The sequence below is a fragment of the Thamnophis elegans genome, chromosome 12, assembly GCF_009769535.1.
Source record: "Thamnophis elegans isolate rThaEle1 chromosome 12, rThaEle1.pri, whole genome shotgun sequence".
Taxonomy (NCBI): Eukaryota; Metazoa; Chordata; class Lepidosauria; order Squamata; family Colubridae; genus Thamnophis; species Thamnophis elegans.
In genome coordinates, this window is record NC_045552.1 from 56,254,995 (window position 1) to 56,271,483 (window position 16,489).

Below are 16,489 nucleotides of genomic sequence, written 5' to 3' on the forward strand. Positions count from 1 at the left end.
GCCTGTTCCCAGTGTGTACAGACACAGAGTTGCCAGACGAAGGGAAGAGCTAAAGAACAGGGAGAGTAAGGCCACAGGAGGACGATGAATGGCCCCTCCCAGAGGGAATAAAAGAGGAGCAAAAGGGGAGTGGAGTTTGCAGGAGACAATTAGTTCGCTTAATTGGTTCCTGACTCTCCGAGACTCCTTGCCAAGTTCTGCAGATATCGTCCTGGCAGCGCTCCAAGCCAGATAAGGTCTGTGACTGTAAATCCTCCTTTGAAAGACTTTGCTGGATGTGGATGAGCAGAATTCACAGTCAATTAATAAAAGGGGTTTTTGTCGGGACAAGGAGTTTGCTTCACACTCTCGGGAAGCCTCAGTCAGAACAAGAACATCCTTTAATACGTTGGCACTGGAAGACGGGCAGTGCCCCTCCCTCCCCCATGCAGGCTTAACAACTAGTGGTATGTTACAACAGCAAGAGAAAAACCCATCCCTGTTCAACCAAAGCAGAATTACGGAATTATTTCCCAATGATAAAAGATGTAAAAGGTTTTTAGGGACGTTAAAAGCAGAGGGCATCGAAGGAAGATTTTCTGCAAAGAATATTTCATAACCAGAGGGCTAACAATGAAAATGATCCTACCTAAGCTGGTATTTCTCAATCTTGGGAACGTTAAGGCAGGTGGACTTCAACTCCCAGCATTCCACAGCCAGGGGGAGTTGAAGGAGTTGAAGTCCACAACATCTTAACGTCCCGACAATTGAGAAACACTGCTCTAGGCTACCCGAGGGGACCAGAAACAGACGGTTGCAATTGCAAAGCACATTCTTCAGAAAACTAATTTTCCAATTTTCTGCGTTCTTCCCTCCTTCCCTCCCCTTCCCATCCATTTTGCTTTGCCTTCCCTGCGTCTCCCCGTTCCCCTTGGCGTCCTGGGTCTAAAAATAAACGGATGGGACGCTAGATTCCCCTTGCAAGATGCCGTGAATGGAGTCTCTGAAATGTGCCAAATTTCCCCTCCTTTATTTTGTCAACAAAACCCGGGGCTAAAATTGAGCCAAAAAAAACAAAACAGAGAAATGCAAAAACCCAAGGAACAGGCCAGGGAACCGAAAGGGAAGGGAAGGCTCAAGACCGAGGCAGAATGTTGGAATCCATTCCGTGTGTGTGTGTGCAGGGCAGCTTCTGCTGTCTGAAACACACATACACAGGGATGCAAAAACATCGCACCAGAAACATCTTTCCGGTCTAAACGGCCAGGACTCACTATGCAGCCTCATGTAACATGAACTATGTGAGCCAGCTACTCCCACACATGCCCTTTCTCCCCCCTATGCTGTGCTGTAACTTTCTATTCCCCCTTTCCCCCTCCCAATGCCATGCAGCTTGTAACTTTCTATTCCCCCTTTGCCCACCCTTTGCCTTTGCCTTGTGTAGGTGTGGCGGTCACCCATGGCCCAGTGCATAACAGGGCATGCGCAGCCACGCTGAACCACAGGAAACAAACTCCATAATATCCTAATATCCTGATAGTGCAGAACATAACTTCCTGATAGTTCATAACAAAACATCCTAACCAGGATATGACCATATATAAACAGAACTTCCCTGAGCAGTAGATTAGCAATTGTAGTTTGACAGGCTGTTTTTAATCACATGCTGATTGCTCCTCCTGCCTTTGTTCTATCTCAATAAAAGGGGCTCCCAGGGTCCAATCTGGGTCGTCCCATCCCAAGAAAGATCGTGTCCGTGTCTTTTCTCCACATTGGCCTCATGGGGCGAACCACAGGAACATCACATTTGGTAGCAGAGGATGGTTTCATCGCAGCAGAAAGCACCAAAATCTCTCCTGTCTGTGTCGCTCTTAATATTGTTTTTAGAAATCAGCGTGAGGCTCGGCTGCCAAGGAAGCCCTTCTAAATGAAGGCGAGAAGAGCTACCATCTGGAAGAGCTGAGAGGGAGGGAGGGACAAGAAGGGCCTTTTCCAACAATGAACCCCCAAATGAGTAACTAAAGCAAGTGGATGCAATCCAAGGCTGTAACTTAATTAAGGGGGGGAAAAAAGGCAGAGGAAAGAGGACAGGAAGTGCGCCATCAATTCCGAGGCTTCCGCTCCATCCTCGCGAACAGCCCCAGGCAACCCCTGCTCTGAAGCTTCCCCATCCCTGAGTGACATCAACCCAACCCCAGTGGGACACATTCTGGAAAAGAGAGCCCACCGCATCTCCAGATCTTTGCTTCTGTTACCACCATTCATTCTCTTAGCAAGGATTTGCTAACATCTATCTGGCATCTGTTTTCTTTTCTCCTCCTTCCCTTTTTCTGGGATGGTGGGACTCCAGGCTGCGTCTATTTCTGGGCAACAGATGGGACCCAAGGCATCTCACGTGGGCAAGCTAGTTCTTCCCCAAAGATCTGTCACTCTGCTCCAAGGGTCAGCATCAGACCTACCAAAACCATCTGGACCCATTGCAGATCCTTCGCAGCAGAGAAAGGCTTCATGTCCAGGCACAACAATAGCTAGATTTGCTTTGAAAAATGTAACATTACTGGCCAAAATTGGAGACGTATGAAGTCCTATCTTCTTTCAATGCGTGGTTAGAAAACTGGGGGGGCTCAAAGCATTCAAATAGTCACCAGAGGTTCCTGCGTTGGTTCATGGAGAAGAGGTTGGTCCAGTCTAGCTGCATTCCCAATGTGCTGGACTACAAATCCCATCATTTTTAGTGTCGGCTTGTAGACAAGTCCTACAAACCGACAGTCTAGAACAGAGGGCTTCAAACTTGGCAGCTTTAATACTTGTGGACTTCAACTCCCAGAATTCCCCGGCCAGCAGAACTTACTCTCTTGTAATCCCTTCCTCTACAATCTCTCCACTTAGATTAGAGGTCTTCAAACTTGGCAACCTTAAGACTTGTGGACTTCAACTCCCAGAATTCCCCAGCCAGCAGAACTTACTCTCTTGTAATCCCTTCCTCTACAATCTCTCCACTTAGATCAGAGGTCTTCAAACTTGGCAACTTTTAAGACTGGTGGACTTCAACTCCCAGAATTCCCCAACCAGCAGAACTTACTCTCTTGTAATCCCTTCCTCTACAATCTCTCCACTTAGATCAGAGGTCTTCAAACTTGGCAACTTTTAAGACTGGTGGACTTCAACTCCCAGAATTCCCCAACCAGCTCTGCTGGTTGGAGAATTCTGGGAGTTGAGTTCCACCAGTCTTAAAGTTGCCAAATTTGGGGACCCCTGGGTCTAGAAAATGTATAGCGGGATTTGTCACCGGATCAACTGTTTAGAAAAAGTCACGTCCGATTCATGCTGAAAACACGAACGACCAAAGAAGGACCTTCGATTGTGTTTGATGGATTTCTTAAAGAAAATAACACTAAAAAATGCATAGAATCCTCTGAATCGGATTCGGAGGATTCTAAAGATTAATATCCAATTAAGACCAGAGGTTTTTTTATTTCGGGATTGACAAACAGTAGAGGGAAAAGTTGCGGGATGTTATTTCCGTCCTGGGATAATGGCAGCACGATGATTATATCCACAGTGGAGGAATGAATGGGGGGGAAGATGATGGAAGTAGCCGAAATGGCCAAATTAATGTCTTGGATCTAGAGGAAAGCCAATATCTCTCTACCTTTACTGCTGACTGGAAACCCTTTATGGATTTTGTTGTTTCAGAAATAGCCACAACGTGAACTAATGATTTATGGTTTTTGACGATTAGACGGGATTGATTACAGAGAGAAGAAGTGAGGTTTTGCCATAGAGCAAGAGGCAAATTTATAATCAGAAGAGCTGTAAAGTAGATTAAAAAACAACCACTGGTGTTTCCAGAAGGTCTGGAGACCTCTGGAGGGCATCACATCAGAGAAAACTGGGGAAACCGCCTTCTCTTGAAGCTAAAAACAAACTCAAAATGATCTTTGACCAAAACGCTACTCAACGCTCTTTCTGGATGAATTGGATGAATTAAGCCACTCTTGCAAATGTCGCCGTGCCCCCAAGCTTCCCCCTCCCCTTTTTGTCTGGGTGACGCTAATGTGTTCCTGGAACCCCACCTGCCAGTCAAAGAGGGGAAAAAGGGATCCCAGCTCCCAATTCTCTTCCTTCTGGATGGCTGCCAAGTGGCCAGACCACGTGTGCCAGCTGCAGTCATCCATCATCCCGACAATCCCTGTTCCCAGAGAAAACAGCTTGTCCCTCCCGGCTGGCATTCAGACTTAAACCTTTTAAGAAAGTCTGGTGTCTTATCCTGCCCCCCAACACCCTCTCCACGCTTCCCAGGGGTGGGTGGGAGCACGCTTTCCATTCCTTGGGCCCTTTTGGCATAGGTACTGCCGAGGGATCACACCTGGGCTACTCTGCCTCTTCAAAACCAGGGGTGCCTGGAAGAAGCATAATGTCATCAGAATTGCACCCCGGATCTCCCCGGGCCTCTGTGTCCGTAATTTGGCTCATTAACCATTCCACCATGAGAAAGGAGAAAGGAGAAGGAAAGGAGAAAGGGGAAAGGAGAGGAAGAAATGGAGAGAGGAGCAGAGAGAAAGGTAGGAAGAGAAGAAAGAAGAGGGGAAGGAGAAATGGAAAAGGAGAGGAAGAAATGGAGAGAGGAGTAGAGAGAAAGGTAGGAAGAGGAGAAGGGAAAGGAGAGGGGAAGGAGAAAGGAGAGGAAGAAATGGAGAGAAAGTTAGGAAGAGAAGAAAGGAGAGGGGAAGGAGAAAGGGGAAAGGAGGGGAAGAAATGGAGAGAAAGTTAGGAAGAGAAGAAAGGAGAGAAGAAGGAGAAAGGGAAAAGGAGAGGAAGAAATGGAGAGAAAGGTAAGAAGAGAAGAAAGAAGAGGGGAAGGAGAGAGGGAAAAAGGAGAGGAAGAAATGGAGAGAGGAGTAGAGAGAAAGGTAGGAAGAGAAGAAAGAAGAGGGGAAGGAGAAAGGGAAAAAGGAAAGGAAGAAATGGAGAGAGGAGCAGAGAGAAAGGTAGGAAGAGAAGAAAGGAGAGGGGAAGGAGAAAGGGAAAAAGGAGAGGAAGAAATGGAGGGGAGCTAAGAGTAGCAGAGAGGGGAGGAAAGGGAAGAAGAGGGGAGGAGTGGGGAGGGGAAGAAGGGAGGAGTGGGGAAGGGAAGAGGAAGGAGAGGAAGAAAGAAGAAAGTAGAGGAGAGAAGAAGGGAGGGAAGGAATGAAGAAGTAGGGTTGTGTGTAAAATAAGACGGGTGTAAGGGATGGTAGAAAAGCCATCTCCATCATATTGTTAATTGTAGGGGGGAAGAATTGTTATAAATGTTAAAACGACAACACACATTATTAATGATAGTTATGAGATGGTATATTTGTCAATGTATGTATGGGGGGAAAATAAACTTAAAAAAAAACACCATTCCACCACGGGAAGCCTCCAACGCCCCCATGCCACGCAAAGCTGGCCTGGCAAGATTTATGAGAGGCGGGGAGAACGCCAATAAATCATCCAGGGCAGCTTAAAAGTCCAGCAAAGAGAGACGCCTAGAAGGACTCTCCACCCCCTCCCTCCCAAACACCCCCCATCCGATAGAACAGTGGTTCCCAAACTTGGCAACTTTAAGACTTGTGGACTTCAACTCCCAGAATTCTCCAGCCAGCAGAACTCTGCTGGCTGGAGAATTCTGGGAGTTGAAGTCCACAAGTCTTAAAGTTGCCAAGTTTGGGAACCACTGCGATAGAAAAACAAAGTCCTAAGAACTTCGGACTCTGGAGTTTCTAGGCTGCCAGCTGTGTATTTCTCTCCTAAAACAATGAACGCTGGCTTTATCTCACGTCAAAAACACACCGGCACAAAACACACACACACAGGGAGACTTCTGGAGAGAGTCTAGCCTCTACTTATCTCAGAGCATTTTTTTTTTAATCCTACTTGTAAAGAAGCTGCCTGGAGGATGTTTTTTGCAAGCTTACCAGCCAGCCTTCTGGCCTGCCTGCCTGCCTGGGTAATTCCAGCCCTGGATTATGTTAACTTGGCTATTTCCACCCCAAAGCCTTCGGGAATTCCTCTTTCAAGGGCTACCTCTGCTATTCCAGACGCTTCCACTTGATGCAAATCAGCGCAATGCACATTCCGGCTCTTCCAAGCCACTTGTTCATTAGGGAACACTAGGCTGTTTGCAAAGGAGAGACCCCCATTCCTCAGCCCCCCACAAAGCCACACGGGTCCTCAGATTTAAAAAGCAGTCGAGTGCACGAACGTGCCTCCTAATTGATTCATGAGTCTCGAGCCGAGTTTCAACACAAAACCAGTCCTTTATTAGGCAAGACCTTTTTTGCAGTCAGATCTGAGCCTCGTTTTAATTATAGCTGAACTTTACCCCTATTCCTCCTCCCTCCCTTCAGTCTGTGTCATAAATCACATTCCCCAATGAGGTGCAGCCCTCCCAAGCCCGCTGCGGTAATTGAAGATCCGACTCCGGCACGAACATGCCTCCTCGTAAAGAACACAATTCTTGGCAAATTCCCATTGGAACCAACGGAGGCTCGGTGGGCATGCACCAGAATGAAAATCTGCACGGCCTCCACTCGCCGTGTTTTATCTTCCTCCCCATCAAATCACCTTCCCCTTTCTTCTCCAGGATAGTTGATAATTTAATAGAGCACGGTGCCAAATCCGGGACGGATTGCAAGCTATAAATATGAATCTCCTGCGCCTGGCTCGATGGATTTCAGCGCCGTGACAAACCATCATTTACAGCTCTGTTTTAAAACGGATCGCGGCCCAGGGAAGCAAAAGAGAACGCCACACACCGCGGAGAGGAATGGCTTTGGCTGCGCCAGGCGGGCTCACGAGTGGGAATTATCCACTGCTAAGATCCCACTCCGTGGCTGGGACCACGGAAGGGATGAAATCCAACAGGGTGAAAAATGCACGCCAGCTCGGCTCACCTCGAGGCATATCTTCCCCTTAAACCAGTGGGGGGGGGGAACGCCCATGTGCAGGGGAGCACCGGAAAGCGGAAGAGCAGTTCCCCGGCATGTATGTTTGTGCCAGGAAGCTCAGCTTCCATTGAAGGCATGCATGCCAGTCGCCTGGTCTTCGAATTTCTGACATGCATGCGTGCACGAAAACCAGCTGCCTGGTGTGCATGCTTACACCGGAAGCCAGAAGCTCAGTTTCCCGGCGCACACATGTCCACATGTGTTTGCCAGAAACTGGAAGGGCAACGGGCAATGGCTGCCATGCCCAGAGAGATGGCTCTGCATGCCCTAAACCCATGTTTTTAAAACTTGGCCATTTTAAGATGGGTGGACTTCAACTCAGGATGCCCTTCCCTGTCACCAATGCGGAGTTTTGTTCAGCAGGTACATTCTCAGTGTGCCCAGAGAGAGAGAAATATCTGCCTCTACCCAGGATTGAATTCACAACCTTCTGATTGTGAGGTGAGAGCCCCACCTCTGGGCCACTCCTCCTTATCTTGGCACATTTAAACTTCCAGAGTTCTCAGGAATAGCCGCATTGCCTGGGGAATTCTGGGAATTGAAGTCCTCACAATAGGAAGTCCTTATGCTTAGGAAACTCTAAGCCTGTGTTTCTCTGGGCTTAGTACAGCCTTCTCCAGCCTTCTATAGTGCTGGACTTCAACTCCCAGAATCCTTAGCTGTCAGGACTTTTAGCAGGGACCCTGGGAGTTGAAGTCCACCTATCTTATAGTTGCTAATGTTAAGAAACTCCTTTAAAATGTGGTTCTTGTATGCCTTTCTACAGATGTTAGGACACGTTTTCCATAGCAGCGAACCCAATCCACTTGCATGGCTGGCTGGGGAATTCTGGGAGTTGACGTCTACCCACTTTTAAGGTGGCCAAGTCTGAAAAACGCTGCCTTAAATTCACCACTTCCTTTTCAAGGGGGCTTCCCTTTATCCTCCAGGGTTCCTTTCCAGTGTTCCTCTAAAGAGGCAGCACTGCAACTCAATTCCAAATAAAGAGAAAATATGGTTCCTTTCATCCGGATAGCTGGACCTTGCAAGATTTCCAGGAGGGCCGCCGCCGTTCACAGCTATTTGCAAGACGCCGAGCTGCCCCAGCTTCGTTACAAACTCTCACTCTGGTTCACGCAACCTTATCGTGCCGGCGCATGGTGTCACACCTTGGTGCGTTGAGCGTTGCTAAGTCGATCTTCAACGCATTGAATGAACCGTTGCGATGCAGCAGGGAAAGGTTTGGGTTTTTTAAAAAAAACATCCAACCCTCCGTCTTCTCACTACCCTTCCCATTCTTGTCTTCGCTCAAGTGGAAAAGAGGGATGAGCAGACGAAGCAGATGGGGGAGGCGGTTTTTGTGCTGAGGGCAGCAAAATCCCATCCAGGGAAACGATGTGAGAGATCTTCACAGCTCATCTGCGTTGATTACAAAATGAGAGAAATGGAATCGCCCAGAGAGCAGAGACAATGCGCCACTTTACAGATAGACAGATAGTTCTCGACTTTCAAAGTTATGACGGCCCTGGAAAAAGTGAACTTATGACCGTTTTTCACACTTGCCAACAGGAGCTGCGTGTACAAACCACACCGATGAGTTCAACTACCGGTGAGTTAACTTATCTTATAGTTTATAAGATGAGTTAACTCTCTTAAGGTAGTTGAACTTCAACACCCAGGGTCCCTGCTAAAAGACCTGACAGCGAAGGATTCTGGGAGTTGAAGTCCAGCACTATAGAAGGCTGGAGAAGGCTGTAATAAGCCCAGAGAAACACAAGGTGGCTTAGAGTTTCCTAAGCATAAGGACTTCCTGTTGTGTGACTTCAATTCCCAGAATTCCCCAGGCAATGTGGCTATTCCTGAGAATTCTGGAAGTTGGGGTTAGGGTTAGGAGGTTGTGAGTTCAATCCTAGGTAGAGGCAGATATTTCTCTCTCTGGGCACATTGAGAATGTATCTGCTGAACAAAACTCCGCATTGGCGACAGGGAAAGGCATCTGGCCATTCAAACACTCTTACTAGCTCCATTCAGTTTCCTAGACTTTCACCCCGCAAGGGATTATGGGGTCGTTAAAAGGAGATGATGAAATGAGCCAAGGAAAAAAAACAGCATGATAGAAATACAGAATAACAAAGTTGGAAGGGGCCTTAGAGGTCTTCTAGTCCAACCCCCTGCTCAGGCGGGAAACCCTAGACCATTTCAGACAAATGGTTGGCCTTCTGTAAAACTTGGAGCACATGTTGGGAGCATTGAATCAATCAGAATAGAGCCGGAAGAGAATTTGGCCCCCTCCGGCTGCCAGGCGGTTCAAATCGGCAACGGCAAGAAACAAGAGGAAAGTGAAGCCAACAGGTGTGAGGAGGAGGGGAGGGAGCGCAAATGTCTGTTTCACACCCAGGTTTCCTTTTTTAGCACGCGCAAGCTGCAATGACAATAATTGCTTGTCAAGTAGACAGTTTTTCGAGGAAGGTGCCACAGTGGCTGTGAAATGGCTGTTTAATTATTATATTAAATCATAATACAAGAAAAGGAAGGTGGGCGATGATGAAACTCCTTTTTTTTTTGCTCGTGCGTCTCCCCCGAGACAGAAACATATGTACACGGTTTGGCACAGCTGGAAAGTGGCTTCTGCTTAGTCCAGATGTCATAAACAAGGGGGGAGGGGTGCCACACCTTCCATTAAGCCATGGCTTGTAGAACAAGCCCCAAAGAGATGGGCTCCTACAGAAGGTGCCTGCCAGGTTTCCTAAAAATGCTCTAATTGATTCATGAGTATCGAGCCGAGTTTCAATACAAAACCAGCCACTTATTAGGCAAGGCCTTTTTTGCAGTCAGATCTGAGCCTCGTTTTAATTATAGCTGAACTTGACCCCTATTCCTCCTTCCTCCCTTCAGTCTGTGTCATAAATCACATTCCCCAATGAGGTGCAGCCCTCCCAAGCCCGCTGCGGTAATCGGAGATCCGACTCTATGCGTGGAATGCGCTCCCCTCCCCTTCCACCACGACAACCTGGTGCCTAGAACCTCTGAAAAAATGGGCAACGTACAAGCCACGTTTCTAAACCATCATTTACAAATCAACAAGGGGCCCTTGACGGTCTCTTGAGCTTGGCTGTTTCCTCCCAGATGTTTCATGCCCCAAACGAGGTAACGTCAGTGCATTGATGACGTTACCCAGTTGGGTCACCGAAATGTCTGTATGAAAACAGGCCTGTTCAGAAAGCACCAGGGATCCTTCGTGTTAACCCTGAATTGCAAACATTCTCTTTTTATCGGTACGGATCAATAACCCTTCTGACACCAGCACATCAAACCCAGCCTGCAAAGTAAAATATGTCTTCCCGGGTTCGTCTTTCAAATGCCTTTATATTCCAATGTCTATTGAACAATTATTGAGTAGACTTCAATGCCAACTTATGCCCTGGGCACAATGAAGCAATTGACAAATTCAGTTCCTTGGATGCGAAAGAAGTCAGATACGCAGTTTGTGGAAGTCACGTCGATTCTACGCATCTTCAACAGCCTTTTGAATCTTGAGAATCCCCTATCCCAGTGGTTCCCAAACTTGGCAACTTTAAGACTTGTGGACTTCAACTCCCTGGCTGGAGAATTCTGGGAGTTGAAGTCCACAAGTCTTAAAGTTGCCAAGTTTGGGAACCACTGCCCTATCCCAGGTGTTTACCCTTCAAACAGGCAATGCAATTCCCGTTCAGACACAGTCTTTCCCACCCCTGGAGCAACAAGCAAAGTTTGGAGTTTCCCCCTCAACCTGTTTACACTCAGTGGGGCCTTGAGTAAGGGGCTCAAAATCACCCAACGAATTTCCGTAACTCGGCAAAATTCTCAGCTCCGCGTCTCCCCTATTCTAAGCGCGGCATCAACCAGCATTGTCTGCGCATGGAAAGGAAGGCCTAAGGCAGCTCTGTTTCGCCCCAGGGACTCCCACACAAAGTGGCTACTTGAAAGCATCCGTTCCCAGCAAGGCTGAACAGTTCCAAGCAAAAACCAGAATTAATTCGAGCCCCTCTTAATTCCGTTACACCATTACTTAGGAAACAGCCCGATGTCAGGCAAGAGAGGGATTGGGGGTGGCACATTTCCCTAAGCTGTAAGCTGGTTTGATCCCAGTTTGCTGAACAAAAGCGATTGCGGACTGGGCCCAGGCAACACGCTAAACCACAAATGAGAGTTTATAAACCAGAAGGGCAACCTACATCACCTAAAGTAAATAATTCACAGTGGGACTTAGTGCATTTTGTAAACTCGAGTGTGGTCTACTCTGTTAGATTCTTGTGAGGGGGAACAGGAACCGCTCTTAATCACCCTTTCGGCATGACGCATGGAACACTGGGGCTTTTTTGCAGCAAAACTATGCTCAGAAATGCAGATAAACCAACATTTTAAAGTAGGGGAGGGTGAAAACTCATGTGTGTTTTTGTGTGTGTATGTGAGAGAGAGAGAGAGAGAGAGGGAGGGAGAGGGAGGGGGAATGAGAGAGAGAGGGAGGGAGAAAATCTTGTGTGGTTGGTCAGTCCGTCTACCTATAAATTCTGCAAGACTTTCCGTAAATAATACAGCAATAAATAAACACACGGCCAACAATCCATCATGGGTTGATCCCTTAAACCCAGGCCTTTCGTCACCAAATTCTCCCTGAGACACACAATCGGGCCAGTATACAACCAGACACCTTCCGTTACATTCCAGATATCCACTTTTACGCATCTTTGCTCCTCTGGGTCACCCTATTTTCCCATTTCATCTCTTTCCCAAAGGCCTGACTAGCTCTCAGCCCGAGGTTCAAATTATTATTATGATGATGTGGTTAATCTTTGGTGAGATTCACAGCCTTTGGGGCTGGTTGGTAGCTCAACAGCTCGAGTCCTAACCAAGGACCGAGGGACTGTTAAGGTAACGTCGGAGGATATAAGCTGTTCCAAGTAGGGTGGGTTTTTTTGTAGAACCAGAATGTTCAAGTCTGATAAATTTAACATTTCCAAATAGCGAGGTAGCCCATCATCATCATCATCATCATCATCATCATCATCATTATTATTATTATTATTATTCTGCCACCTAAATTGTGGTTCGAGAGCAAATCCAACCTCTCCATTTCTCACATCAGGAAAGCTAAAAGCACATCGGAGGAGAGTGGAAGAAAAACTTGGGAGCGCATTTGGCTAAAAAGGAAGTTTTTAGTGATGCCCAGCACCGAGGATACCTTCAGCCAGGTGACAACCTAACAAACCGCCGTGACATTAGACGACGCAGCCACAGAGCGTCTTTCCAAGACAGGAGGCACTCAAGGAGACCCATCCTCGAAGGGTGAAAATGGCTCTTTGCTACTCCGAGCCCCTGCCAGGCTCCCGAGGCAGACGGGGCTCCGTTAACCAGCATTAACTCGGTTTCCCTGCTATAGTCAGAGGCCAAAATAAACCAGAGGTAGCAGCTGGATATCCGCAAGCGCTGGCTATGGTTGTGGTTAAGATCCCACCCTGCACCGAAGGAAGCCAAAGCGATGGGAAAAACCACCCACAAACTTTCCAGGGAAGCGCAGGGGAAAACTCGCCAAGGGAGGCAAATGGGTGGGTGGGCTTCCCAAGAGAGGGGGGGGGGAAAGGTCCTTTAAAACCCAGCGCCCAGCTGGGCCCTCTGACAGCAGCTCCAAAGCGAATCAGCGGGGGTCCCCATCTGCCTCCCCCCCACCATGCCCCCAGATTGGGCGGGAGGTTTTCCCTACCACGAAAGCCCCCCCCCAGTTTGGGGGCTTTGAGCCATGAAGTCCAGGAAGGCGACGCTGCCTTTAGCTTCTCCCCCTCCTCGCAAAGGGTCGCTCCGTTGGGCCGGGTGCAGGGCAGGGGGCTGTGGGGACCCCCATGTAGGGACGGGGGGGGTAGCCCTACTCCCCTCCTTGCACAGGACCCCCCCTCCCATCCTTCCCGTCCCTCCCCACGCATGGGACCCCTCCCCCCTCCTGCCCTCGTACCCCCTCCCCTCGCACAGGACTTCCTCTCCTTCCCTACCCTCCCCATGCATGGGACCCCTCCCCACTCCTTCCCGCCTTCCCACTCCTCCCCTCCTGTAAGCCCCTCTCCTCGCACAGGACCCCCTCTCATCTCCCCCCTCCCATCCTTCCCTTCCCTCCCCACGCATGGGACCCCTCCCCACTCCTTCCCCCCTCCCCACTCCTCCCCTCCTGTAAGCCCCTCTCCTCGCACAGGACCCCCTCTCATCTCCCCCCCTCCCATCCTTCCCTTCCCTCCCCACGCATGGGACCCCTCCCCACTCCTTCCCCCCTCCCCACTCCTCCCCTCCTGTAAGCCCCTCTCCTCGCACAGGACCCCCTCTCATCTCCCCCCCTCCCATCCTTCCCTTCCCTCCCCATGCATGGGACCCCTCCCCACTCCTTCCCCCCTCCCCACTCCTCCCCTCCTGTAAGCCCCTCTCCTCGCACAGGACCCCCTCTCATCTCCCCCCCTCCCATCCTTCCCTTCCCTCCCCACGCATGGGACCCCTCCCCACTCCTTCCCCCCTCCCCACTCCTCCCCTCCTGTAAGCCCCTCTCCTCGCACAGGACCCCCTCTCATCTCCCCCCCTCCCATTCTTCCCTTCCCTCCCCACGCATGGGACCCCTCCCCACTCCTTCCCCCCTCCCCACTCCTCCCCTCCTGTAAGCCCCTCTCCTCGCACAGGACCCCCTCTCATCTCCCCCCCTCCCATCCTTCCCTTCCCTCCCCACGCATGGGACCCCTCCCCCCTTCTGCCCTCACACCCCCTCCCCTCTAGCCCCGTCCTCCCCTCGGACAGGACTTCCTCTCCTTCCCTCCCTCCCTCCCCCTGCGTGGGACCCCTCCTCACTCCTCCCCTGCCCGCCCCTCCCCTCGCACAGGGCCCCCTCCCATTCTTCCCTCCCCTCCCCACTCCTTCCCCCTCCCCTCCCCACTCCTCCCCTCCTCCTCCCCTGCCGGGCGCCCGATTTCCCTACCGGCTGGGCCGGAGCCGGGCGTCCCGTTTGCTGTCCAGCAGGGCCGGCACGCAGTTGGTCAGCTCGGTCCAGTCGGCGTGGAGGCCGCAGCTCCATCCGGTGGAGAAGCGCGAGAAGAGCCAGGTCTCGCGCTTGCCCGGCCGCAGGCAGGTGCACTTCTTCTGCCCGGCGCGGCACTGGCACGGCTGCTCCAGCTGGATGTTGCGCACCAGGTGCCGCCCGAAGGTCGTGCCGCCCGTCTTCTGGATGTGCAGGAAGACGATCAGGTCGTCGCCGGCGATGCGGAAGTCCACGCGGCGGAGCAGCTCGGCCGCCGAGAAGTTCAGGCGCGGCACGAAGCGCGCGGGGCTGCCGTCCTCCGGGCCGTAGGGGTCCCCCGCCGCCGCCGCCGCCGCCCGGCCCCCGCCCGGCCCGCGCCCCGAGGGCCGCTGCCGCAGCCGGCACTGGCTGCCCGGACACACGTACTGCAGCACCAGCCCCCCGAAGAGCAGCAGCAGCAGCAGCGCCGCCAGCGCCCGGTGCCAGCGCTCCTCCATGGCCGGGGAGGGCGCATCGCCCCCGCCGAGCCCCCCGTCACCGCCGCCCCATGCCCGGCCCGCCCCGCAGCCGCTCCAGCAGCCCCAGCGCCGCCCCGGACAGCCAGCCCAGCCGCCGCCGCTGCTGCTGCTGTGGCTCCAGACGCCGCCGCCGCCGCTCGGCCCGCCCGCTGCGGCTCCAGCGCCCGCCCCCGGCCCGCCCTCCGCGGCCAGAGCCCGCCCAGCCCCGGCCGCGCCGCCCCAGCCTTTGTCCGCCCCGGCGCGCTCAGCGGGCAGCCCGGCCGGGCGAGAGACCCCCGCGTCCCCCTCGGCGCGCTCCCCCCGCCCCACTGCTCGCCCCCCGCGCGCCCCCTCCCCCCGTTGGCCCTCCGGCCAGGCGCGCCCCCTCCCCACTGCACCCCCCACGCCCAGGCGCCCCCTCTGCTTCCCCCCTTAACCAGGCACGCCCCCTCCCCGTTGACCCTCCGGCCAGGCGTCTCTCCTTTCCCTTGATCCCCCCAGCCAGGGGAGCCCCCTCCCCACTACCCCCCCCACGCCCAGGCGCCCCCTCTGCTTCCCCCCTTAAAAAGGCACGCCCCCTCCCCCGTTGACCCCCCCTCGGCCAGGCGTTTCTCCGTTGATCCCCCCCAGCCAGGCGTGCCCCCTCCCTACTGCCCCCCCAGCCAGGCACGCCCCCTCTGCTTCCCCCCTTAAAAAGGCACGCCCCCTCCCCGTTGACCCTCCGGCCAGGCGTCTCTCCTTTCCCTTGATCCCCCCAGCCAGGGGAGCCCCCTCCCCACTACCCCCCCCCGCCCAGGCGCCCCCTCTGCTTCCCCCCTTAACCAGGCACGCCCCCTCCCCGTTGACCCCCCCTCGGCCAGGCGTCTCTCCTTTCCCTTGATCCCCCCAGCCAGGCGCGCCCCCTCCCCACTACCCCCCCCCACGCCCAGGCGCCCCCTCTGCTTCCCCCCTTAACCAGGCACGCCCCCTCCCCGTTGACCCTCCGGCCAGGCGTCTCTCCTTTCCCTTGATCCCCCCAGCTAGGCGCGCCCCCTCCCCACTACCCCCCCCCACGCCCAGGCGCCCCCTCTGCTTCCCCCCTTAACCAGGCACGCCCCCTCCCCGTTGACCCTCCGGCCAGGCGTCTCTCCTTTCCCTTGATCCCCCCAGCCAGGCGCGCCCCCCTCCCCACTACCCCCCCCACGCCCAGGCGCCCCCTCTGCTTCCCCCCTTAACCAGGCACGACCCCTCCCCGTTGACCCCCCCTCGGCCAGGCGTTTCTCCGTTGATCCCCCCAGCCAGGCGCGCCCCCTCCCCCGTTGACCCCCCCTCGGCCAGGGCGTTTTCTCCGTTGATCCCCCCCAGCCAGGCGTGCCCCCTCTCCACTGCCCCCCAGCAGGCACGCCCCCTCCCCGTTGACCCTCCGGCATGGCGTTTCTCAGTTGTTCCCCCCCAGCCAGGCGTGCCCCCTCCCCAGTTGACCCCCCCTCGGCCAGGCCTTTCTCCGTTGATCCCCCCCAGCCAGGCGTGCCCCCTCCCCACTGCCCCCCCAGCCAGGCACGCCCCCTCCCCAGTTGACCCCCCCTCGGCCAGGCCTTTCTCCGTTGATCCCCCCCCCCAGCCAGGCGTGCCCCCTCCCCACTGCCCCCCCACGCCCTGGCGCCCCCTCTCTCCGCTTCCCCCCTTAACCAGGCACGCCCCCTCCCCGTTGACCCTCCGACCAAGCGGCCCTCCCGGGTGACCCCTCCTCCGGCCAGGCTGCGTTCCTTTGGCGCCTCCTGGCGGGTAAGGAGGAAGAGCCATCCCCGGGAAGCCCCTTGCCCAGACGCCAAACCATGGGAGCCCCGTGATGGAGCCTGGGCTCCGGGCAGGGGCTTCAAGCGGGGCAGCGGTGGTCAGCCTGGCCGGGAAAGGTAGCGTCGCATGTGCCTGGAGATTTCTTTGGGAAGCCAGCAACTGAGGAAGGGGCTCCCGTTGGTGTGAGGATTTCTACCGGTTCCCAGGGAAAGCCCCCTCCCCAGACCCTCTTTCTCCGGGCTGGGGGCTGAAGTCTGGAT

General features: G+C 53.5%; 1 protein-coding gene across 1 annotated transcript in view; it reads right to left on the minus strand.

Moving 5' to 3' along the window:
* LOC116516016 (heparan-sulfate 6-O-sulfotransferase 2-like) overlaps positions 1–14,521 on the minus strand; it is a 102,637-nt gene extending 88,116 nt beyond the window's left edge. Inside the window, exon 1 of the mRNA XM_032228362.1 lies at positions 13,918–14,521. Within this exon, the coding sequence (XP_032084253.1) occupies positions 13,918–14,453 (536 nt within the window). The 5' untranslated portion in view covers positions 14,454–14,521. The remainder of the gene's footprint in view (positions 1–13,917) is intronic.
* Between the last annotated feature and the right edge of the window lie 1,968 nt (positions 14,522–16,489).